Below are 23,480 nucleotides of genomic sequence, written 5' to 3' on the forward strand. Positions count from 1 at the left end.
ACGACTACCATGGAAGATAAGAAGGGTAAGCATCACTGCCAAGAGCAAACATGAAAAACAAATCAGTCAATACAGAAAAAAATCAGACAAGTTGTAGCCTATTATTAGAACTGTGTAATTGCAGTACCATGGAAACTGATAGTATATAATAGCAAATGTGATTGTGGTGCTGATCTGATCCACGGACAGATGTAGAAAGGATGACAGTGAGCACCAGGAGCAGATGTTTAGAGGATATGTGGGGGTAGCAAGGCCCAGTGGCTTGATACTAAGCAAACACACTTACATTTGCTGCAGGAAAGAGCAGGGCAGAGCTCAGTGTACAGTGTCCCTCTGCTGTTCAGTTCTTGTACCGGTTACAGATGACACACAGCTGAGACAGAGATAAGTCCCCTGCAGCTAGGATGTCTGACTCATCACTATCCATCACCACCACACATTCCTACAGTAAATGAGGGAAGGTGCTCTTTTCTCTACTCTAGTGCATTAAGTTGCCAAGTCAGTCAGCCATTCGTTAATGATCTTCTTGGACAACCAATTTTAGACAAACAGCTATGAGGGCAAATGGAGTTAAGTGCATCGTTACTACAGTATGGTCATAAAACTGTGAGACTGAGTGTCAGGTTCTTCATGGCTTTTACATTACATAATGATGATACAATACCCACTTTGGTTGTACAATTTTAAAAAAAGAAAAGGGATTAAAGACACCTCAACAATGAGGCAAACTTTGAAAATAAGGGAGTTCTGCATAGTTTCATGTTGATCCACACAGCAGTAAAAAACCAACTTTATTATCAAAAACACAAAACTGATATAATACATAATACATGTATATATATATATAAAGACTAGACTGACAAGGCAATGAAGCAATGGAAAACATGGACGTGGCAGCAACCTGGGCACAAGCTACCATTGAGAACACAGAGGACATGTCCTCAGTATTGTTTTTGGGAATTTGGGGGTTTTAACGAGCTGAGGAGTTTATGTTCTAAATTTTAACACAAATGACACATGGTGTTTTAGAGTCACTATTCTTAAATTGGACTGCTATAGGGCAAAAAAATAAGATAAAATGAAGGGATTTTAGTGTGTCTCTGCCAGAATAACATTTTTGGCATTGTGGGGAGTGTTTTGAAATAGAATTTAGACAATATACACCAACAAACAATATACACGTATCTTAAATGAATACAGCAAATTTGGAAGAATTCCATCTTTTTGATGGCAGGTCAAAAATTAAAAAACAAAATCTTGGGAATTTAGACTCGTTCTGGCTACTGCTCTTGCAGTTACATCTTTGTTTGTCGGAGGGCAAAAATATGTATTTCACAAGTAATTCGATTGGAGAAATTTAAAAAAAAATTGCCAGTTCGTAAGTGTCTTCATGAAACGGTAATCTAGCTGAGTCTCCTGTGCTGGTGCAGAAACTGCATTAGAGTATCAGAGATCTCCCTGTACCTCAGCCCATACAGGTATGGAGCAAACGCCCTGGGCAGCAACGTGAAAACACCCATATTGACTGTGCTGACCCACACACGAAAATCCTGACTTATTTCGTTCCTCTGAAACATGAAGAGCTCCAGGCTGAAAACAAAGCCGGGGGCAAAGTAGAGCAGGAGAAGAACCCCATGAGCCAGCAGCGTGACCCGGGCCCTGGAGAAGCGGCTCTGCCAGATGCCCTGGGTCCTTGTTACCATGTAGAGCCGAATGTAGCAGAAAAAAATGAGTATAGCACAGATGAGTGCAGCTACAAAGAAGTAGTTGTAGATCCCCATCACGTTATTGCCCTGAATGAAGCCCAGGGAGAGGAGGACCAGACACACAGCCACCTTTTCATGGGGATGTCCTCGATCCATCTCCATTATGATCACAAGGGTGAAAGGGTAAATGGCTGCGAGCACCCACACCCCCACCAGTATGCGGTGGATGCGGGCAGGTGGAAGAATGTCATGGTAATGGAGAGGCCAGCGAACCGCAGCGTAGGTGTCAACCACCATGAGGGTGACGGTGAGGATGGCACAGCTGTAGGCGGTGACAGTGACGGCTATGACCAGCTCACAAATAAGCCAGGGTACTTGAGCTCTCGCAGTGTTACAGATCGCTGTGGCCATGTTGAGGACCAGGAAGAGCATGTCTGCTGTCAGGGTGTTGGCCACTAGCAGGTAACGTGTCTCCTGACGCAAGGCACGGGACAGGAAAATGCATGTCAGGAGAACGGGGTTGGCTAGCAAGGTTGCCAGAGTAATGACTGTGGTGGGGATGAAAAGAAAATGTAGGTTCCACCTCTGCATACTCTCCACCCAATCCTGTGTGAGGTTTGACATGAGCATTGATGACGTTATCGTGGCAGAGATGCTCTGACTGAGGTGTGTTGACTACTTTCTCCAGCAACTTCCTGTTAATAAAAAAGACCATAAATTAATATCAACAATCAAACTGGATCCCCTTCAAAATGCAAGCGTGTAACTGCACACATATGCAGTCTTGTGTATGAGTAGAGGGACTATTTTATTTATATTTCTTCATAATTCTTTTCTTAATAATTAACTCCTATGAGCAAACATGGGTCTTCACATGAAGTGTCAATGAGGCAGGCACTTTGAATTATGAACTATGTAGTCTTATAGCTGCTCTGGCTGACTCGGTCTTAATCAAAATGATATTGATGTAAATTTTGTAGTGTGGCTCCAAGTTATTTTTAGTCCAGATAAACCAATTCAGGGAAAACGAGAAGCCAATATTCAAATATGAGCATACAGTAAGGACTGTGACTACGAATCAAAATAAATGCAAATGAAGAAGTTGGAAATAATTTCCTTTATGTGAGAAACATTAGAAAATATACATTTGACATAGAACTCTAAAAGAAAATTACAGTCGACTTCAGTTGCAGTTTGGATGAAGCCGTGAATTTGAATATAGATTTTCCTACACTTTCGGGTGGGGCATCAGTATAAAATGGATAATATTAAGATTTTAATAATAAATGAAACTGCCACCCCCCCTTAATACTTCCAAATACTCAAACACTTGAAACAAAAACATAAAATCACTTGGTTCTGTTGGAACTTTTGTGCAGACACACATATTGACCGATTATTGATTGACCAAAGGTATGTTTTCTTACCTGATGTCCAGAACAGAAAACCTGTGTTGCACATCCGTTGGGCTTCTATAAATCAATGGGTGTTTTGTACGACTCGTCTCACCTGCTGGCCTTATCTGATGTACTTGTTGTTGACTCATTCAGATAATATAGGGATGGAAAAAGCTAAAGCCACTTAGCAGTCTCATAGTAACGGGGTGGAGCTTTCATCCTCTCAGCTGCTCTTCATGCTGTAACTTTATCAGTGTTTTCTACCCAAGATGTTTTCAATCTGATTTAGCTTTCATCTAGTTATTTTACCATCCAACCATCTAGATCAGGGGTCTTCAACGGTTTTTAAGCCAAGGACCCCTTAACTGAAAGAGAGATGGATCGGGGACCCCCTACTACATATATTGTATGAAATGAAGTGGCATATGGCAGTGCTGCTGTCAGACTCTACATCAGCATTGCTCTCAGTAGACCACATGGACAAAATACACACACCAGGACTGATAAAAAATAAGACATACAATAAAACATGTGACTTTGCATTTACTATAATACATTTTACTTTTACTATTTACTGTGCAATTACTGTAAATACATTTTACTATTTTAATATTTACTCTATTTAATATTTATTATTGTTGTGTGTTAACGTGTGTCCTCTACTTTCCTCTTATCCCTTGCTGCTGCAACAGTGTGAATTTCCCCATTGTGGGATTAATAAAGGATTTTGAATCTTGAATATTAAATTGGGCCTTAAAATAGCCTTATAATTGTTGGCATGATTTTAGAAATGATGTTGTAATGTTAAACATAAATGTAGCACAGTGAATCCTTAGGATGAACTGTATCTGTGGGTGGATACCTTAGTGACTGCCTTACCTATGGGCCAGTAAGCCTATCCTCAGTGGGGATTTATTTTTGCTAATAATATTTGGGATTCATTGAAAAAAAAATTCTAAAATGAACAATTTTGAGGCTCCCTTGCATTGACTCTGAGGACCCTCTAGGGGTCCCGGACCCCCAGTTGAAGATCCCTGATCTAGATTAAATAGATTCACCCTTTCTTTGTATTTTACTCCAAGCATCAAGGCAGTGAAGCCTCTGAAACTGCTTTAACGTATGGGGTCACTTATATTCTGGAAAGAATATATGGGGGGAAATGTTCACCATGTTTACACCTGACAAATGTGACTCATCTATATAGAGTCCTCACCATCAGCCTATCCTCACACTGACGTCATTGTGTCCTGATGCAGCCACTTAGATAAACACAGAAATCAACTTCAAAGGTTCAATCAGTCCAATCTGTTACCATCACATGGGCACATTCAAAGAGAACAAGTTAGCTAACAATTACCACAACGTGGGTTTCCATGTTTGTTTTAGATAAAAAATGTATTTAGCACTTAATGACACCTGAGTCCAACAAACAGAAAAAAGGGGACATTTTATTGGTTAATTTATCACCAAAGGATATGTCATTTCCTCTTTAAGTTTCCTCTTAAGTTTAAGTTCTCTTGGTCTCTCCCACAGGGCTCTGTCATTTCTTTCTCCACTTCCTGTATCCACTTTTCCCTCTAGTCTCCTCCTCTTCTTTATCCTCATCATCGTCATCATCATCATCATCATCAATACTACTATCAACTTCAATGCTGCCCTGCCACTGCTCCTCTTCCTGCCATTCTCTTGCCATCAGTCTCTTAAACACATCATACTCCTCTGTGGACGCATTGGCAACATGCGTGACGAAGGTGTCCTGGTCAACGCCGAGGATGCTGTCCAGCTTGGGGTTGAGGATCAACGTCTGTCCTTTTTTGTCTGGGGTTTGATACAGGCCCCTGCGTTCCAGAAAACAGTGTCGACAGCGCACCTCGTCCAGAGGGAAACGGAACAACCTGCACTTCACCATGTCTTGCTGTTTGACGCCCATTCGGAAGTAGACGTACTACGGAGAGAGGAGTTGATACATTTGGTTACAAACACCAATTAGTTGGAATGACAAAAAACACTATAACCTCAAATAATAACTAGTTATGCTACAGATACAATGTGGGCAAGACAGCAACAAGTAAGTCAACAGATATATGGCTACATGGCAGGGTTGGAAAGTGGCACCAGCCAAATGCTGGTAAAATATGCAAGGGGCTGCTAGATTTGCTTTACTCACCAGCCCAAAACAACTATCGTAATCTATTGAGTGGCTGGTAGATTTTGGATTCCACTGACAAAAAAGTTAAATTCCAACCCTGCTATATGCACATATCAAATTATTAGTGGTTAAATTATCAGTCCCCAGGTTAAAAGCAGCACAGAAACGTCAGCTCAGTCATACACCACTTAATAACAACACTGGGATTCATTCACAATCAGTTGCCCAAAAGATGTGGAGTAAAGTATGGCCACCACAGGGAATACTATAGCAGTAAGCCAATCCCATACTACTAAGCATGTTTAGAGTATGTAGAGTGTTCACACTGAAAAAACAAACATGAGTATGGTTACTAAAATGCTTGGTTTGGAGCATGTGTGTGCTGTTGATGGACACTATTGGCCCCCAAGTGGAAGGAAATGGACGAGCTGCTCACAGCTGGAAAAACATTAACATTAACATTAATGGATTGTGGTGAAACAGCTACAGGAAGACCTCGGGAAAACTATTAAGAAATCTTTGGGGTGAAGAAATGCTGTCTGATTATGAAGTTTAAATAAGCCTGACACCTGTCAGCGCAAGTCCTGTATCATTTCCTGTTAGAGCAAAACAATAAAGTATGTTGATTTCTTGTCTAATTTGAATTGGGACAATGTGTGGCTATGTGAACAGAAAGGGTGTTGTCTTATATTATAGTGGCCATCGATGTGACGTTTGGTCAAGTTTTGAGGAAGTCAATAAACCTACAGTCTACCATGAGAACATCACTCTACCATGTGAGCAGTTGTCTGTCTCTAGAACTATTGAACTTCCATATATTTAACCACACTGCACAAAGCTGTACATATCTGTCTATATGGTTCTGTTTTTCTTATTATATATTCTGCTAATACACTGCATATATCTATATTATTCTTACTACTATTATAATGTCACTGCTACTACATTGCACATATCTGTACATGTTCATACACTGTTCATATTACATAGCCATATTTATTCTGCTCTTATAACACTGCAATATATTTCTTGTCCTGCCATGCACCACCCGTCTATACTTGAATATCACATTGCACTTTTCTGCTTTTTTGCACTTCTGGTTGGACGCAAACTGCATTTCGTTGTCTTTGTACTTGTACTCTGCACAATGACAATAAAGTTGAATCTAATCTAATCTATTTCAATTAGGCCTGCAATTAAGGATTCTTTTTTTTTGATTTATCAATGAATCATCTAATCTATAAAATGCCTGAAACCAGTAAAAAAAATAAGCCCATTACAATTTTCCAGAGCCCAAGGTGGTACCTTCAAATTGCTTGTTTTGTCTGACTAACAGTCCAAAACCCAAAGATCTACAACTGAGCTGGAACCAGTGAATGACCTGAAATACTGACCTGAAACTTGTACTCCAGCTGACCCATGTTTTCCATTACTATGGCCGGACTATCTCTGAGGATGTCCGTGACCTGCTGGATGGTAAACAGGCACTTCTCTCTGAGGAACACCACCACATGTTTTATTGCCTTCACAGACACAGTCAGGATCTGGGGGTAATGGGACACCACTCTCTGAAGACTGCCTAATGAGGGACATAATGAAAAATTCTGGTTTGATTAGTATTAAGCATACTACACAGGGTTCATACACTTACCAATACTTTTCGGCAAATTTCCATGACTATGTATTCCTGAAAATGTCAGTCGACGTTATACGATAAGAATAAAAATCGGTGTTAAAGTTTACCCTCAGAGGTTTAACAATAAAACGAATGACAATTTATGTGGTTCACAGTGGGATTCGTAATATCGCGCCCCGAATAGAACGTTGAGGTTAAGACGACGTGAAATACATTTATTAATCACATATTATTATACTGTGTTAAAAAAATTAATAATCCATGACTTTTCCAAAACTTTCTGGGTCTTTTTAGGTTTCCAAAACCTTTCCAGGCCTGGAATTAGCATTTTTGTTTTTTAAATTCCATAACTTTTCCAGGTTTTTTATCAAAACGTATGAACCCTGACTACATCCAGCTAAAGCAGTGCTTCAAACATGTTATGAAAAACTTGTGCTGCACAAAGATCATGATCTTACCTTCAACTAACCCTAGTTTCCGCAGGTTGCCTATGCGGGGCTGAAGCTGTGATTCCTTGACAGTGTACAGTTCAGGACATTTCTCCAGAAGTTTCAGCACACTGGAAGGATTGAGGCCCAAGACAAACAGAGCTGTGAGAGTTGACAGAGCATGTTTGGTAGCACTTCCTCCTCTGAGTTTGGACATGGCATCATTTATGTGCTCTGCCTGGGAGTCTGTGAATCCCATATCAACCAGAGAGCGTAGGTATAGCTCTGTGGCTGGCTTCCTGGATAGAGGACGGAGTTCATGGCTTTGTTGCGTTGACTGGAGAGTACTCTGGCTGCTGGAGGAACAGAACAATCTGCACCCGGTGCATAGAGGCTGCAGGTGGCATCTCCCAAACTGAAGTGGACTATATACAGAGGAGGTAACATTTCTCACAGCCAACTGAAGAACCTGTGGGAGAGAAATCATGGCTATAATACACAAACAGCAGTTACGTTATGCCCCTGTTTTAATTCCTGTTGTTGAATTATGTTGAACAATTAGAACAGGATATTAGCCACTGTTACGGCTGTAGAGCAATTACAGAAGATTAGCAGAACATGCGCTAATAAACCAGCTGTGATATCATTAGCATGTTAGCAAACATGGAGGTTATAGCGGAAAGGTTTGGGCTGTCAGTGGTTTCTTCGAGTTTTTTTTTTTTTTAAGTATGTGGCTTATTCATTCAAACGTTCTACAACGTAATAATTGTATTTTAAGTAAGATTGTCATGTTTAGTAGCATTCTGATTTACCTGACGCGCAGCAACTTGGGTACCCATGCCTGTCCGTCGCACATATACTACCGTCATTCATTCTCAACAGAGGGTAGAGTAAAAAGGTTCCGCTATGTTCTACCAGTACATAACATAGACAGTACATCCACTCAGAGGGCGCACACGCCGCACAGCCAAAGTGAACATCAGACATTTGAATGATATCTCTTCAGACTGACACTAACCATTACTGATGGTTTAACCAAAGAGGAGACAAGACGTTTTAGTGCAGTTTAATACCAATGTGTTTTTAAACATGGGATGCCGAAGAGTACGCTCAAGCAGACCACTGTATGCCTATGATTTGTGAGCAAACGGACTAGAATGAACAGATATTATAATTGTATGTCGATATAAAGTGTGGCGTGCCCCCCCCCCCCAACATTATCTAACTTTACTTCTTTTAAACTCAAACTTATATTGTAATGAGCTGAGAAACACATGCTTAAATATTCAACAATCTCATTTATATTTGAATATACCTGCACATTATATGGTAGGATATCGTGGTTTAAGTATTTTTTTTTAACTTAAGTTGACATGGAGTATTTGCAATACTAGACAGGGGATCTGACAAATAAAATCCAATTTAAAAATAATTTGTTTTGTAAATCAGTCCTTCGCTGCTTCATCCCCCCCTCTCTCCCCTTCATATCTGCACTATTTAATAAAATGAAAAAAGCCAGCAATGTGAAACTTTCTTGCACTACTATTTAATGATTGACTTTGTTCACTTAAATATAACATTCCAATACTTTACAATGTTTGCAATTAACAGGCAATTCCTTAATCATATAAAAAGGAGCAACACATTTATGGTCAAATATTTATTGCTATATAAAAAAATAAATAGATAAAATATTTACAATTTTTAATTAAAACACTCAAGATTAAAATCATTAACATAAAACAAGACATTAATCTATGATCAATTAAACAATTCCCTTCAACTTCAATCAAACTAGGTTTTCTGTGTGGTTTCTCTGAGCTAACAACTCGAGGTTGTGCTCACTTTGGTGGTTTAGTGGTGAAGCTGGATCCCTGTGGTCATATACGATGATTTTAATGCTTTACATTTTACATAAATCCAAAGAACAAATACAATAGATAAAAGAAAAAGGGGAAAAAATGCCACATCATGATAACAAATGTTGGATGGATACTTGGCCTCCATTCCCTTTTAAATTCAGTCTTCAATCTTCGTGGAGGTACTTCTGAAGCTCCGTTTCCAGGGCAACCATTGACAACCTGTCATCCTCATCTTCCTCGTCATCAGGAAGAGTCTCATTATGTTCATCCGGGAACAAGCCTTGCCTGACAAACACTTTAGGACTGGACTCGTGCTGTGGTGAGCCTGTGAAAAGATGAGAGGGTCCAGAGTACATAAGCTGGCCCTGCCTTTAATTTAAAAAACAAACAAACTACAGATTGTACATATTCTCTATGGTAACATATATGCAAAGAAAAGGGTGGCATCCTAAAATATCCACTAACGAGTTATGTGTTTTTTACAAACTCTAAAATTAAGCGAAACAAAACAAGCACAGCCAGGTGCTATTTCATACTACTTCAAAAGTTGACCATATGGGTTTTTAATGTCCAGTTCAAAAACACATAGACCAAAGCCACCAGCAGCTGCTGCTTATACTCACTTTAGGTGAGTTAGCAGCTTGTTAAAGCAAGGCGGGAAAGTTAGTAACGCTTATCAGTTCAATTTTCTAAGCACAAACGGACATTTGGAAAAATGGGTTCAAATGTCCAATTGGGTCTTTAAACAGTTTTTCAAATGTTCTGTTTTTATTCAGAGGATCAGAAATTTAGAAAATTACAAAATTGCGTCTGGTCTCCAATTATTCAATACTGCAATGGTATTCTCTCCCTCGTTCCGCCTAGCTACGCCCCCCCACTTGAAACCATCAGTTGCAAGCACCTCTGTGACCCCCAAAGTCTATCAGTTTTTCATTTTGGTCCATATGCAGTTTATGACCTGCATACTCCGCATAGTACACATAAGGGTTAATCTGCCTCGCTGTGCCTTCTCTCCTCATTTCAGTGTACACTGGGGTCATCTGTGTAAGTGCATGTCTGACACTTCTCTCACCTAACGGTAACCCTGCCGCTCTCAGTAAACCGGTCGTCATCCTCCGCCCATACACAGGACCACTCGAGGCTGCCGCAGACGGGGCAAGTTGATGTGTCCCTTCCCTTCGTAGTCTTGCATAATCAAGCCTGTGTATGTTGCGCTCTGTGCAAAACTTGTACAATGACAAGATGCTTGCCCCCCTGTTCAGTCCAAAGTTCGTCTGTAAGAAGTTTTGCACTTGCCCGCAAGTATAACCTAAATTCTCAACAAGATTCAGAATTATATTCTCGTAATTATCCAGCGTCGACACGACTGCCCCGAGTCTTCTTGAATGCCTGCCTAAACACATCCAGACACACCCACGATAATAGCCAACCAATCGTTGGTAACTAGGTGGAACGAGGGAGAGAATACCATTGCAGTATTGAATAATTGGAGCCCAGAAGCAATTTTGTAATTTCCTAAATTTCTGATCCTCTGAATAAAAACAGAAGATTGGAAAAACAGTTTAAAGGTTGAATTTTTAATTTGTCAAGGCAGAAAAAAAATTTTTGAACCCATTTTGCTCCAAATGTCCGTTGTGCTTAGAAAATTGAACTGATAAGCGTTACACTGACCGTTAGGGATACATTTACCATTCTAATTTGGATGTAAAGAGATTCATTTACAAATACTGCAAAAAAAGCAAGTGATATTTAATTACAGGTGGAGCACTGACAAATCTGAATTGGGAAAACATGACTGGCCATTGTTATTCCAACTCTAGTGTTAAAGGGTACTCACGGTAGGCCTGAGTTGAAGGAACAACCTCTGTCCAGCTGTACTCCGCCAGTGAAATGGGCTGGCTGATCCAGGACTCCAGCAGTAGCTGGTCCAGGGTCAGTCTCTGAGCGGGATCAGGGTGCAGCAGCCCACACAACACACCATGCAGGTCTGAGAGTATAAATAGGGAACTTTAAGCACAGAGTTGTAAAAAACTTTTTTAGGTAATTGAAAGGCACACTTTTCTGTGTGACAGTCAATGCAAATGATTGCCATTTGTAAAGAACAGCAGTATACCTGGAGAGAGGGGGAATGGGGGCTTTAGTTTGGCATGCAGGATCTCTCCCACACCACAGAAAGGGTTCTCACTGAATAGCAGAGTGTAGAGCAACACACCAAGAGACCACATCTCCAGCTCTGGACCCTCATAGCTACGAACAAGGAGGCAAACAATCAAAATAAGCTTATACTGGGTAATATGGAGAACAGGGCAGCATTGTATTTGACAGTTGATTTAGTGTCTGAGTACCACTTTTAAACTTTACAATCTGTATATCCCTGAAGCTACATATAGTTTAATTGCACATTGTAAAGGTTAATGGGTCATAATAGTCACACGGGACTGGAAAACAGTGCTCTGACCTAGATTCTGTTATTCCAATTTTAAACTAAACCGTCTATATAAAAAAAAGGTACCAATTAGAGATGCACCGATTACAATTTTCTAGGCCGATTTCAATTTCAGATTTTCTTTGAGTTAGGCCAGCCGATACCGATTTTAGCCGATTCCGATTTCATTTTTTCTAACCTCTTTACAGCACACACAAATATTTATTTTCTATCTTTTCTTTAATAGAACATTTTGCACAGAACATAAAAAAATTTTTGAACAGATAATGGATCACTATAAACTATATAAATTACTCCTGGTGTGGGAAATTCACACACATCTAAAGTGCAATGTTAGAACCATTTCCTTCTTTTCACATCCAATATCGGCCGGTCTATCGGTGCATCTCTGGTACCAATATGAAATTTCCTATTTGCTGCTCAATGAAAAGTAACATATACCACTTGTCATTCACAGGTATTATGTACGTACGGATTTCCCTGAAGCACCTCCGGGGAGCAGTACTCCAGTGTGCCACAGAAATTGAAAAAGAGCTTCTTGGGAGCCATCATGGCAGCAGAGCCAAAGTCTATCAGTCGAATGTGGAAACCTTTGTCGATGATGATGTTCTCATCTTTTATGTCCCTGTGAAGGATGTTCTTATTCCTCAGATAGAAGACAGCAGCCACCAGCTGGGGAGAGACAGAACCTCCAGTTTAACAAGGAACAAGTTAATGCTTCACATATCAGAGCCCACTCTCCTGACTCTTCTGTCATGGGTCTTTTCTTGCCCATGTACTTACCTGTCTAAAGATGTAGCTGGCCAGGGGTTCATCCAGCCTTGGTTGCATGTCTATGAACTCAAAAAGGTCCAAGCAATCTCCATGTTTCTCCATCACCATCTGGAAGTAACTCCCATTCTCAAACACCTCCAGCACCTAGTGACACACAGACAACACACAGACAACACACACACTGAGCAAAATAATAGGTTTTTACAACTTTGTGTCTTGAAGGCTCTGATGTGACCACCCAGTTACCTTGACTATGTTGTGGTGCTGTACTCGTGTCAGTATGGCAATCTCCTGGCTGACCCGTCCCAGCATGGGATCCTCTACCCAGCACTCACTCACTATCCTGGCCTTCCTAATAAACTTCACTATAACCTGCAGATTTTCAAAAACACATCAAAAAAGAGGCCACGTCACCACGACACTCCTATTACCCAGGCAAATCTCAATGCAAAAAAAACAGTGGGATGTGTTTCTGCATCAATGAGACATTTTTCTTACTTCTAATCCATCAGAGCGTCTCATTGCCTCCCAGACAAAACCAAAGGCTCCTTTACCCACAGGGTTGAGAGGCTGGTACTCTTCTTCAAACTGCCCGTCACAGGCTCGAGACTGCTCAAGATCCATGGTGGAGTGCAAAGCCTCACAAATCCTCTAAGGGAGGAAAGTAGAGAATTAGGAGTTGAACGCAGAACAACACTTTTAATTTTGATTATAAAGAAATAATATGTGCCATCCTGACTTATAAATAAATATTGCCATTAACCTCTCCCAGACTGGCTCCTGATTGGTCGTGCTGTGATCGATCTGTTTGCAACAGTGCCCCCTGCTGGCCAGGCCTACTCATCCACACACAGAACATGGAGCTTCCATCAGGGAGGTTAGTCCTGCACACATCACACTGCACATCTGGAGAGAACATAAGGTACCGGTTGAAGTCTTTTGGCTTTATGTAACACAATGTGTAAATTTTTTGAGGGAAACAGATTAACAGTTGGAGTAGCACCAACCTACTCTCGTGCCATCTCTGTGGTATGCGCTTCCTTCGTATCGCCCGTCCAGTATCTGTGTAGTGTCTGAGGACGGGGTGTGTCCATTCATCTTCTGTTTCTTAGGAGTAGACGTGGCAGGAATGTCCAGCTTTGGCTGAATTCCACCGCTCATTGGCATGCAGACCTCTTGGCTCTTTTCTTTATGAATTGAAGAGAGAGAAGCCCACTGATCCTGCTCCCTGTGGTCGTTTTCTACTTGCTCTTGACTTGAGCCGTTTCTGGCATCTAGACCAATCTCAACAGGCTCTGCTTCCTGGTCCGACCCTACCACGCATGGGGAGGGTGTACGCAGGAGCTCAGCTGTATCGCAGGATGTCATGGAGTTTTGGTTGTCATTGCTGTACCCTCCGCCGCTGAGAAGCTCTACGCTCCTGCTCAGATCTAGCTCGGCCAGGGCGCGGGTTACCAGTTCACCATTGCTGTTAAGGTCCAGGAAACAGCTGGCTGAATCCACTGTGTGTGCTGACCGGGAGTCCATTGCCCGGCCTGGATCAGAACCACCATGGACGGCAAACGTTTCACAGAAGCCAGAGGACGACCTAGGACATTGAGTTTCAAAAAACGGATGTCAAAGAACAGCCAATGGCACAAGATTGTCAAATCTTTTCAGAATAAACAAATCCAGATGGTATTTTTTTTAATCAAAAGAGGCAGGGAAATACGATCTTTCTGAAAAATGTTCTTTACAATCTCAACCTGGCATTTCATTGACAATTAGGGCTGCACCACATTCGCGTCATTGGAAATTATGAACCTATTTCATTGACTACTGGCCTGTAAATGATGCAAGTGAAAAGTCATTCAGTCCATATAGATGCTATGGATGTACTTTGCTGTTGTCATGCCAGGATAGATACATTTTATTCTAAATTGAGGTGCTCAACTAAATTTTACTAAAACTTTAACCCAACATTTTCAACAGTTTAAAGGCACTAAAGAAATAAAATAGATGGTAAAAATAATAGAATTTCTTCAGTGATGTAGTATGCAAAGCAGTGCTAATTTCTCCTCATCTTTTAGCATTGGTTACTGATAAACAAATGGGCTGTCTTAGATATCAGATTGGGTGATTACATGCAAATAAAGTTAAATGTAATAAAGTGAAAGCCAGTTGAATATTTTGGTGCTAAAGATGTGGTGAATGAAATGTCTCGAGACAAAAACAATTGCAACTTCTACCATCACCTGCTCTCCATTGAGATGACCTCAAAGCTGGAGTGTTGGAGCACAGAGGCACATGAGCGGTGGTCTTTGCCTACATCGGGTGCGGTGTCACCCACCCTGCCAACAGCATGTCCATTCTGACTGGGAAGGTCTAAAGAGGGAACAAACAAAACGACAACCAAAAAAACATGGAAAATGCTCTCAATACAGTTTTTCAAAGTTAACGCTGTAAATAAAAACTCTGTAAATAGGAAATCACACTACACAATATGAAATATTTACATGTAGCATTCTGATATATACTGCAGTTTAGTTTGTGGGTTGCAAGGAAGAACTACAAATAAATTATAGTAAATAAAACACAAAAACCTACAAAAGGTTTAGCCGAATCGTACCTGGGATGATATTGATGGCAGGCTGATTATACTCATGAACGTTACTGACGAGCTGCTGTTCTCGGTTATGGTGTGGTGGTTCAGTGGAAACCAGGCAGTAGGTCTCTTCGTCCGGAGGTTCCACCCAGGCAAATGTCTTGAGGAGTGCCTGAGTGGTATCAGCACTGTCTAGCTGGCTGGTGCAGAAAGCAACCTGGGCTGCCTCCTCCATCAGCTCTGCAGTGTCATCAGCCCTGAGGAAAGAATGGCCGATTTAAATCTATGTCTTGCAACGCCAATGCGCATCCAGTAAGAATGTAATTATCATACTACAAAAAGGCAAACAAATCTGGTACTAGATATTTTGTGAATTTGTTTTCAGACATGTGCACCTACAAAATGAATGTTGAGTACGTTTATTATCCTTTGATACTATGAAGTCATTGAGTTCTTGAGTAAAAGACATTCAGGTTGCTTATGACACCGAGGACATAGGGATCGCTACTTACATAACCACTTGTGTGGAGGTGACAGCAGGAGCAGAAAGGGTAGAGAGAGCGCTGCCCTGTTTCTCCAGCCTGGTGCTGGTTCCAGTGAAGATCTTGCCTCTACCTGTGGAGGTTCTTCCCAGGACATCCTGATGCACCGTGGCCATATCACCAGCCACCAGTGAGGAAGGGTCTAAGGATTGAGAGAAAGAAGGAAGAGAATACATCATACAAATAGTACTTTATGACAAGCCAAAATAAATATTACAAACAGGAACAGAGTAGCAGCATTGGCATGAAAGGACACAATTGTGAGGTGCATATGGGAACAAAGCCTGGTTGGGTAGATGTGACACATCACATTTTAGACCAGGCGGTTTGACAGTCTGAAATTGTCCCACATCACCTCACAGTTTGAAAACCTCTGGTTCAGACTAATCACTGCGAGCGGGTTGTGAAAAAGCTGCCATCTTGTACACAGCACAAACACCTAAAAATGCTCACCATTTTTTCCTGATAATTTGGATGAGGCTGTACTTTTATTGCCCTCTGCTTGAGAATCAGAGAAGGGGCTGGCCTTTCTGTCTGAGTCAGTCATCCACCCATAGAAACCGGGCATCAGAAAAGTGACAGTCTGTTGACGAGAAAGCAGCAGAGACAGAAGTGAGAGTTGGGATGGTTGTCAATCTAAAACAGCCTTGTTCAGCCGGTCATGTTGGCTAACCTTTGTCAGCAGCTCGTCCTTGTCGTAGCCAAACAGCGCGAGAGCCAGGTGGTTCTGGATGCTGTAGATTGAGCCATCAGGGTTGAGCAGGAGGAGACCGCTCAGAGGAGCAAACACCCAAACTGTCCCGGAGTACTCCAGTGCAGGGCAGGGGGAGAGGACAATGCTGTCCACTTTCACTTCTGTGAGAGTCGAGACACACGTTAAAAAAAATAAATTAAAAAAAAGCACAATTTTTTTACTACATTACAGTATATGAGGAATAACACTTTTTAAGGTACAGAATGATTATTTTGCATACTGGACTGGTTGAACTAGCAAATATCAAATTGCTTTGAGGATGCTATTCAACTAATACACAATAAAGGACATGAAGACACTTGGGAAAAAGGAAATGAACACTAAAAAGTTGTTAAACTTTCATTGTACCATATACAGTGGCACTCATAAGTTTATGAACCCATGCTAAAGTTGACTAAAAGAGAATAATAAAAAAAACAAAAATAACCTTTTGGAAATTGATCTTAATGCCTTTCATTAAGGCATTAAGATCAATTAAAAAAAATGAGGAAAAATCCAACCTTTAAGGACACCAATTTTTTTTTGTGAATGAATAATGTATCGTAAATAAATAAATGTTCTTCCTTAAAATACAGGGGGCATAAGGCCAGGATACTATGCATCCTGATAAAGTTCCCTTGGCCTTTGGAATTAAAATAGCTCCACATCATCACATCCCCTTCACTATACCTAGAGATTGGCATGGTTTTATTTCAGTTAGCCTAATGGCTGGTTTGATTTGCATTGAGAGATGATTTTATGGAAAGTACCCCATGCCAATCTCTAGGTATGGTGAAGGGGATGTGATGATGTGGAGCTATTTTAAGGGAACTTCATCAGGATTCATAGTATCCTGGATCCATGAAATAACTGGCCTTTAAAAATAAAAATCTGCCTGCCTCTATGGGAATTTAACATAGGGGTGTACTTACTAACTAACTAACATTTATTTATTTACGATACATAATTCATTAAAGGTTGGATTTTTCCTCATTTTTTTAATTAAGGCATTAAGATCAATTTCCAAAAGATTTTTTTTATTCCTCTTTTTAGTCAACTTTAGCATGGCTTCATAAACTTATGAGTGCCACCGTATGATCAAAATGGTTCTGTATCAGTATGATAATGTATGTAAAAGAACTCTTCAAACTGAACGTTTCATTTGAAAAAACAAACAAACACGGGTTTTAGCTTTTTGACAATAAGGTTTTCACATCCAATGTGTTTTTAAATTGCTTATCTAGCTTAAGAAGTACCATCATTTTCGCAACCCCTTAAGGAACATAACCTAATTCTTAAATTACTTTCTCATCAGGAGTTTCCATTACCTTGTGTGACTTCTGTATGTTTTTCTTATATAAAAAGCTGAAGAGTATATACTGCAGGATGCTTAGTGCTTAAGCAGCATAATACACCAGTTTCTCATGAATAATATTGAGTGGTTTTTAATCCCTCTCTGACATAGTATTAGGTCCCTTCAAATAACAACTAAACACCTTACCTGAGGATGGCACTCCAGGGTTTGAGCCTTCTGACTTGCACACAGAGGAGGGGAGAGGAGAGCATGGCTGACTGTCCTGTGCATCTGGTCTGTCATGACTCTTTGTTGGACAGGTGCAACCAGTCCCATTGTTTTGGTGTTGGGGCCTCCCACATAGCACTGCCCCCTGAAGTTTGACACACAGCGGGACTGATGCACCCCCTCTGCTTCTACCACATACTCTCTGAACCCTCAGCATCTGAAAGAAGGAAGTCAAAGATGACAGACTTACAGAAATACCTGTGTGTAACACGTTGTGGGATATCATTTCTTTTCCCTGTGTTCCTGAACTGTCTAAGAAGCCCATTGTTAAACCGAAACCTGAAAGCGAAGCTTAAGAAAGGGAGCTCTCCTTAGCTGAGTGGGACGGTTTGGGCTGTGAAGTGTGCTTACCTTGGGCAACGTATTACTGTGCAGGGGGATTTGTAAGGAGGGGATCAGCTCCTTCACAGACACCCCTTTTAACTCGTCGGGATGGTGGTATCCATGGAGATGGGCAAACGCCAAGTCACAGGTTAGGATATTGCCCTAGAAATGACAAAGAATTGTTTTAATGGGTTAGCAAATAGTCTATAGTAATATTATATTACCAAGTAGCATGTAATTGAAGATAAGATAGGAGTAATAACAATGACTTGTAAAAACATTTTTTAAAGACAGGAAAGCAGGAATTCTCATGAATAATGCAACAAAAAACAATAAATCACACTACTAAGGCTAAATGATGACATACTCACGTCTTGTGAAAAGGACAGAAAGGCTGATACCCTTTCCACACTTTCCATCATGACAAGCCAGTGCTCTTCATTTTGTGACCGTCTGTAGGTACACACTGACATTGGCACCTCTCCAGATAATGTCACAACATCCACCTACAGAAACAGTACCATGTTAAACACACAAACACGCTCCTAAACTTAATATTCAAGTTTGTTAGTCAGCAATTATTAATAATATATATATTATATATATATCATATAATAGCACCTATCCTCAAGCAATCTGCATACTAAATGCTTCACTGGTTGTATAAATAAGCACACACACTTTAACTTGTCACTTTAAGGGCATGAGCGATATGATCGTATTTATTGTATTGTTACTGTATTGTAATTGTGGCAGTGTGTTTTTGTGTGTACAATGTAATTATATGTTTTGTTGTTGTTGAGCGCACCAAAACACATTATAAATCAACTGTGGTTGAGAATATGGCAATAAATGATTGAATCTTAAAGAGTAATACCACTTTTCCAGACACAGCCACAACAGTTCCATCCAGAAGTGGAACATCTTCTTCCAATGCTTCCTCCAGGACCTGACTGGTTTTCTTCAAGATACAGGACAGCTTTTTTCCAATAAGCTCAGTGGCAGTGCACTCAAACAATTTGCATGCCTGTTCATTTGCTGACAAAATCTGAAAAATGAAGACAAAACACATTAACAGCATATGCTCTAGTCGCAATTCTGCTCAGCCGCCACTGCTCACATTAAGTGCACACACACAGTACCTCTCTGGTTTTATGGTCGACAGTAAGAATGACTTTGTTTGGGTTGAGGGCAGATGGAGATCCCGACAGGCAAAAATCTCCAGAGACTAGCTGACTGAACAAGCTTTCCTCGGTCTCTGACATAGTGGACGGGTGTGGCAGGGAGACAGCAGAAATGTGGGAGTCAGGATGTAAACTAGAGATTTGGAGGTCTCTTGCTGCGACAGAAGTGAAAACATCCAAACCTTCACCTGTAAGCAAAGAATAGGGGACAGATACAAAAAAAGTTCTCTCATCCTTACAATTAGGGCTGCAACTAATAATTATTTTCATATTCGCCCAAGGAGACTTCTTAAAATAGCTTGTTTTATCTGAAAAAAAAGAAAAGAAAACTGTCCCAAACTCAAATGTAGTCAACTTACTTTTATCAAAGAAAAACAGCAAATATAAATCTTGGTTATTTTTGGTTGATAAATTGTATAAAGGGTAATCACATATCAAAACTGTTGCGGATTTATGGTTTGTAGACCGATTATTCATTTCAGCTCTAACGTTACTCACAATTACTACCAAACAGTTACACTCACCTCTCAAGGAACCAGGATAATTACGACGTTGCAGCGTCTTCTTGTACAACGGTCTTTGAGTACATGGGTAGGATTTATTTAGGTCAAAGTCATCCTCCAGGTCCAGGAGCTCAGAGATGAGGTCGGGCACTACACAAATAGTGTCTCCTTTAACTCTGCTGCTTTGGCTTACCCCAAAATGAGCCGCAGTCGACAGCGACATTGCTGTTGGTTATATTACATATATTGGTTCGATTACAGCAGGATCAGCTAACAGAGAACATGTTTTAGTGATAACATTTGAGTTGTTCGGTAACGTTAACGTTATTAGCGTCTGATTTGAAGATAAAGTCCAAAAACAACACTCACCCCAAGTCGTAGAAATAAACTGTGCGGCGTGTTTCCTACAAGGGCACAGCAACAGATAATGGACACAGCAGTTTCAGTTGACGCTAGCTAGTTGACAAGGTAACGTTACCTCCCTTGCGCTATCTGGCTAATTAGCAATCTGCTAACATTAACGTTACTGAAACTACAAACAAAGCGATGCCGTGCGGTGTTTGGTTCTGAAATTGCAGGGTTGCCGCTACTATTTCAACGACTTTATTCCGAGTTGACGTTGCCGTTGCGTTTGCACAACTTCGATACCATTCCAGCAGGTTAGTTAAGGGAAAAATAAGAAGACTTTATTTTTATTTAAACCATTTCACTTCATCCAGCACTAGTTTTTGTAATCCGCGCGGTTCGAGCGGCAGCCGAGAAGATTCAAGGAAGTTATCTAAAGCCAATCAAATATCACGCCTCTAAACAAGAACATCTCATTGGATGATTCGCCGGAAACGCCCGCCTTTGTTTCCCTGGAAACCATGTCACAAAAACAAAATAAATAGAAAGAGGAAAATGTCTCAAAAGCCGTATACTTTTTACAAGTCAAATAAATAATTCACACATTATTTTATTATAAAACAGGAAGACACAGACTAATCCCAACAGCAAACAACAGACTCTAACTACGGAAAAGTATTTCAAGCATAGATGTAAAACATTTTTTTTTATATATATATATATGGTTTCAAGTCACAGGTTTTTTTACTGCGGTTTATAATAGCCTATATGACTCAGCCAAACAATAAGTCTACTTTAGCTTTGTTATTTCAATTCGTAAGGGGCGGATATTAGAAGGCATTCATAGAAAATTACTATAGACCTTTAAAACATTTCACATGATTATAAGTTCTTTATCTGTATGTACAAATCTGATGAAGGGCATCAAAACATATTTGAACATACACAACCTAACAAAGATCATCCCATTATGTAAAACTGGCATCTGAGAGAAGCTGGGTAAGAGTTCCAGGTGCAGTGACTGCAGGGATCCATATGGTTGTATTTTTTTACTGAGTCTCTTTATTAGCTCTACATGGCTTTGTTTGTCAAATTCACAAGCTTCCCCTCAGGAGGATCATCTCCCCAACTTCAACTAGACAAAAGGTTTTTGCCACAACACAGAAATTAAATGAATCAGACATTATCCTTACTGACAGAAAGTCTGGCATAGTCCAAACTAAAATGGGAAGGGGCACAATAGGGAAGTACACTATGCTGTACTTTTGCATAAGTGAAAAAGAAGAAATAAAAAGCTAATTCTGACATAGCTGTTTATAAGGGAAAATAATATATATGTATATATATATATATATATATATATATATATATATATATATATATATATATAACAGTCATTACAGATGTTTTGAAATACTGTATATTTTAGTTTAGGTTAGCTCTCTTGGTATTAGTGGCAACATTGTTGTTGTTGCCAATTTTTTGTTAATCCAGTACTGAAATAATTAATCATGTTAACAGGCCAGCTCCAGCTACAACGGTAAGTGTAAGCATAACATCCAGTCTGCTGAGAACAGGCCCAATTACATATGTCATCATCGATTTTTTTGTTCACATCACAAACATCTAGTAAGGTAGATTTCTGTAACATTAGGTACATTTTGATACACATTATCTTTTTCATGTATTTACTGCACTGCCATGAGCTTACGTGATACTTTCTAGACCAGAGATCTTCAACAGGGGGTCCGGGACCCTTAGGGGGTCCTCAGAGTTACTGCAGGGGGGCCCCCAAATTGTTGTTTATTCACTTAAAAAAAAGTTCAAAAGTTAATGTCTGAGAATATACATAAACATGAGTCCAACATATTATTAGCAAAGATAAATCGGCCTATTTGTGATTTGTTTTTAAATGTACAAAACGTTGATGATGCTTATCAGCCTGTAGGTAAGGTAGCCATCCACAGATACAGTTAAGCTTAGGGATTCACTGTGCTACATGTATGTTTAACATTTAAACATGATGTACTGTATAAATATATAAATGTCAATAATTATTTGAATAGTTTAGTGTCGTATGCACCACAAAAACACCGCCCTACACGTTATATAGGCACAGTTTAACATACAACTCAATTTCATAAAATATGTAGTGTGTGTGTGTGTGTGTGTGTGTGTGTGTGTGTTGGGGGGGGGGGGTCCCCCCTGCTCAGTCTCTCTTTCAGCTAAGGGGTCCTTGGCCTAAAAAACGTCGAAGACCTCTGTTCTAGACAATAAGTACCTCTTCAGTTTTCTTTCTTGATACAATGAAAAACTTTTCAGTAACTGACACGCGCTAGTTGTCAATCAGCTTGAGTTTAATTGTGCAGTGATCTATTTCTCCATAATCTAATATTTTGTTACTTAAAATTTGTGGTTCAACAGCTTGTTGGAGCGCAACAGAATTTCGCTCTAGAAATCATCTCACTGGATCTTCTAACTGTTGTTCAGTCCAGTGGCTGGCTGCTATAGCTATAGCATGCATGTTTTGTCAAGTAGCTCACTTCAGAATGAGTACTGGTTGATCTTCATACAGACAAGAAGCCAAGCAGAACACTTTACACAGTCACACATACACACCATATGCGCACACAAGCAAAGTTGGGCACGCACTATGGTGCCATGGCTGTGAGAATTTAGCTTTGATAAGCTTTTTCAAGCATAGTTCACTAAAACAGGGTGCATCCTAATGGTGGTAGTCCTTTTTGCTGTGAGGACGATTTCCCAGTATATGATCCACTTCTGAAGCAATACCTGCTGTCATCTTTGGAATTACCTGCGTGCACAAAACAAAGAAAGACTGCTGTTTGACGAGACCAAATAATGAAATAGTTATTATATTATTCAGGCTTCATACCTGAATGGCTCCCAGATTCTCTGTTAGCTGGCTTGGATTGGAGGATCCCAGCAGCACTGAGCTGACTCCCTCGTTCCTCAGGCACCAGGCTAATGATCAGGAATAGGAGGAGTTAGGATAGGCGGTATCAAGGTATCAGACAGTATGTAGAGAAACACTGAATTTGGTTGTAAGAATTTCTTTGTTCGCTCTCACAGGAATGGAAAGTTTAGGGTCTTAAGATATTCATATTGTCCCTTACCTATGGCTAGCTGCGGCAAAGTACAACTAAGCTTCTCTGCGATGTGAGCCAGTTCCTTTAGCTTGGCTTGTTGTTTTCTCCCATCCTCACTCATTACTTTCTCCCTCAACCACTGGTATGGCTAGAGGAGCAGTAAAAGAATAAGCAG

The 23,480-nt window shown here is 40.3% G+C and overlaps 4 protein-coding genes across 6 annotated transcripts in view; all 4 read right to left on the reverse strand.

Moving 5' to 3' along the window:
- Nucleotides 1-619: 619 nt before the first annotated feature.
- LOC144526295 (putative G-protein coupled receptor 148) lies at nt 620-4,445 on the reverse strand. The gene is made up of 2 exons (XM_078263669.1): nt 3,134-4,445; nt 620-2,401 (listed from the first exon to the last, which is right to left on the reverse strand). The coding sequence occupies exon 2, from the start codon at nt 2,334-2,336 to the stop codon at nt 1,404-1,406; it is 933 nt and encodes a 310-aa protein (XP_078119795.1). The 5' UTR covers nt 2,337-2,401; nt 3,134-4,445; the 3' UTR covers nt 620-1,403.
- An 86-nt stretch (nt 4,446-4,531) lies between these two features.
- Nucleotides 4,532-8,203, reverse strand: mterf4 (mitochondrial transcription termination factor 4). Its single transcript, XM_078263668.1, has 4 exons — nt 8,129-8,203; nt 7,347-7,785; nt 6,647-6,831; nt 4,532-5,048 (listed from the first exon to the last, which is right to left on the reverse strand). The coding sequence occupies exons 1-4, from the start codon at nt 8,183-8,185 to the stop codon at nt 4,644-4,646; spliced, it is 1,086 nt and encodes a 361-aa protein (XP_078119794.1). The 5' UTR covers nt 8,186-8,203; the 3' UTR covers nt 4,532-4,643.
- Nucleotides 8,204-8,843: 640 nt separating this feature from the next.
- Nucleotides 8,844-20,595, reverse strand: pask (PAS domain containing serine/threonine kinase). 2 transcript variants are annotated; one of them, XM_078264582.1, is made up of 21 exons: nt 20,220-20,595; nt 19,872-20,075; nt 19,306-19,535; nt 19,041-19,211; nt 18,535-18,669; nt 18,191-18,325; nt 17,759-17,996; nt 16,198-16,379; nt 15,978-16,107; nt 15,495-15,666; nt 15,007-15,239; nt 14,633-14,762; nt 13,406-13,986; nt 13,162-13,304; nt 12,897-13,049; nt 12,645-12,770; nt 12,408-12,542; nt 12,097-12,296; nt 11,292-11,425; nt 11,016-11,165; nt 8,844-9,503 (listed from the first exon to the last, which is right to left on the reverse strand). In XM_078264582.1, the coding sequence occupies exons 2-21, from the start codon at nt 20,071-20,073 to the stop codon at nt 9,343-9,345; spliced, it is 3,741 nt and encodes a 1,246-aa protein (XP_078120708.1). In that variant the 5' UTR covers nt 20,074-20,075; nt 20,220-20,595; the 3' UTR covers nt 8,844-9,342. The 2 variants fall into 2 exon arrangements, with proteins under 2 accessions (XP_078120708.1, XP_078120709.1); XM_078264583.1 differs by lacking the exons at nt 8,844-9,503; nt 11,292-11,425 and having other exon boundaries at nt 11,029-11,165.
- A 979-nt stretch (nt 20,596-21,574) lies between these two features.
- The window catches only part of kcnab1b (potassium voltage-gated channel subfamily A regulatory beta subunit 1b), a 39,110-nt gene continuing 37,204 nt past the window's right edge, over nt 21,575-23,480 (reverse strand). For both annotated transcript variants that reach the window (XM_078263618.1, XM_078263619.1), the window contains exons 12-14: nt 23,333-23,453; nt 23,092-23,180; nt 21,575-23,010 (exon numbers count right to left, since the gene is read on the reverse strand). In XM_078263618.1, coding sequence (XP_078119744.1) covers nt 22,921-23,010; nt 23,092-23,180; nt 23,333-23,453 — 300 coding nt within the window. In that variant the 3' untranslated portion in view covers nt 21,575-22,920. The remainder of the gene's footprint in view (nt 23,011-23,091; nt 23,181-23,332; nt 23,454-23,480) is intronic.

This window comes from Sander vitreus, chromosome 12 (genome assembly GCF_031162955.1).
Source record: "Sander vitreus isolate 19-12246 chromosome 12, sanVit1, whole genome shotgun sequence".
Lineage (NCBI taxonomy): Eukaryota > Metazoa > Chordata > Actinopteri > Perciformes > Percidae > Sander > Sander vitreus.

What these genes read in the sequence shown, in the direction of transcription:
- mterf4 (XM_078263668.1), bottom strand. Translation starts at nt 8,185, where the DNA reads ATGACGGTAGTATATGTGCGACGGACAGGCATGGGTACCCAAGTTGCT. An exon ending in GAAACTAGGGTTAGTTGAAG is followed by an intron (nt 6,832 to 7,346) that starts GTAAGATCATGA and finishes GTCCCTCATTAG; the next exon opens with GCAGTCTTCAGAGAGTGGTG. An exon ending in AGCTGGAGTACAAGTTTCAG is followed by an intron (nt 5,049 to 6,646) that starts GTCAGTATTTCA and finishes CTCTCTCCGTAG; the next exon opens with TACGTCTACTTCCGAATGGG.
- pask (XM_078264582.1), bottom strand. Translation starts at nt 20,073, where the DNA reads ATGTCGCTGTCGACTGCGGCTCATTTTGGGGTAAGCCAAAGCAGCAGA. An exon ending in AGCACCACAACATAGTCAAG is followed by an intron (nt 12,543 to 12,644) that starts GTAACTGGGTGG and finishes GTGTGTCACTAG; the next exon opens with GTGCTGGAGGTGTTTGAGAA. An exon ending in CCAGCTACATCTTTAGACAG is followed by an intron (nt 12,297 to 12,407) that starts GTAAGTACATGG and finishes GTCTCTCCCCAG; the next exon opens with CTGGTGGCTGCTGTCTTCTA.
- LOC144526295 (XM_078263669.1), bottom strand. Translation starts at nt 2,336, where the DNA reads ATGCTCATGTCAAACCTCACACAGGATTGGGTGGAGAGTATGCAGAGG.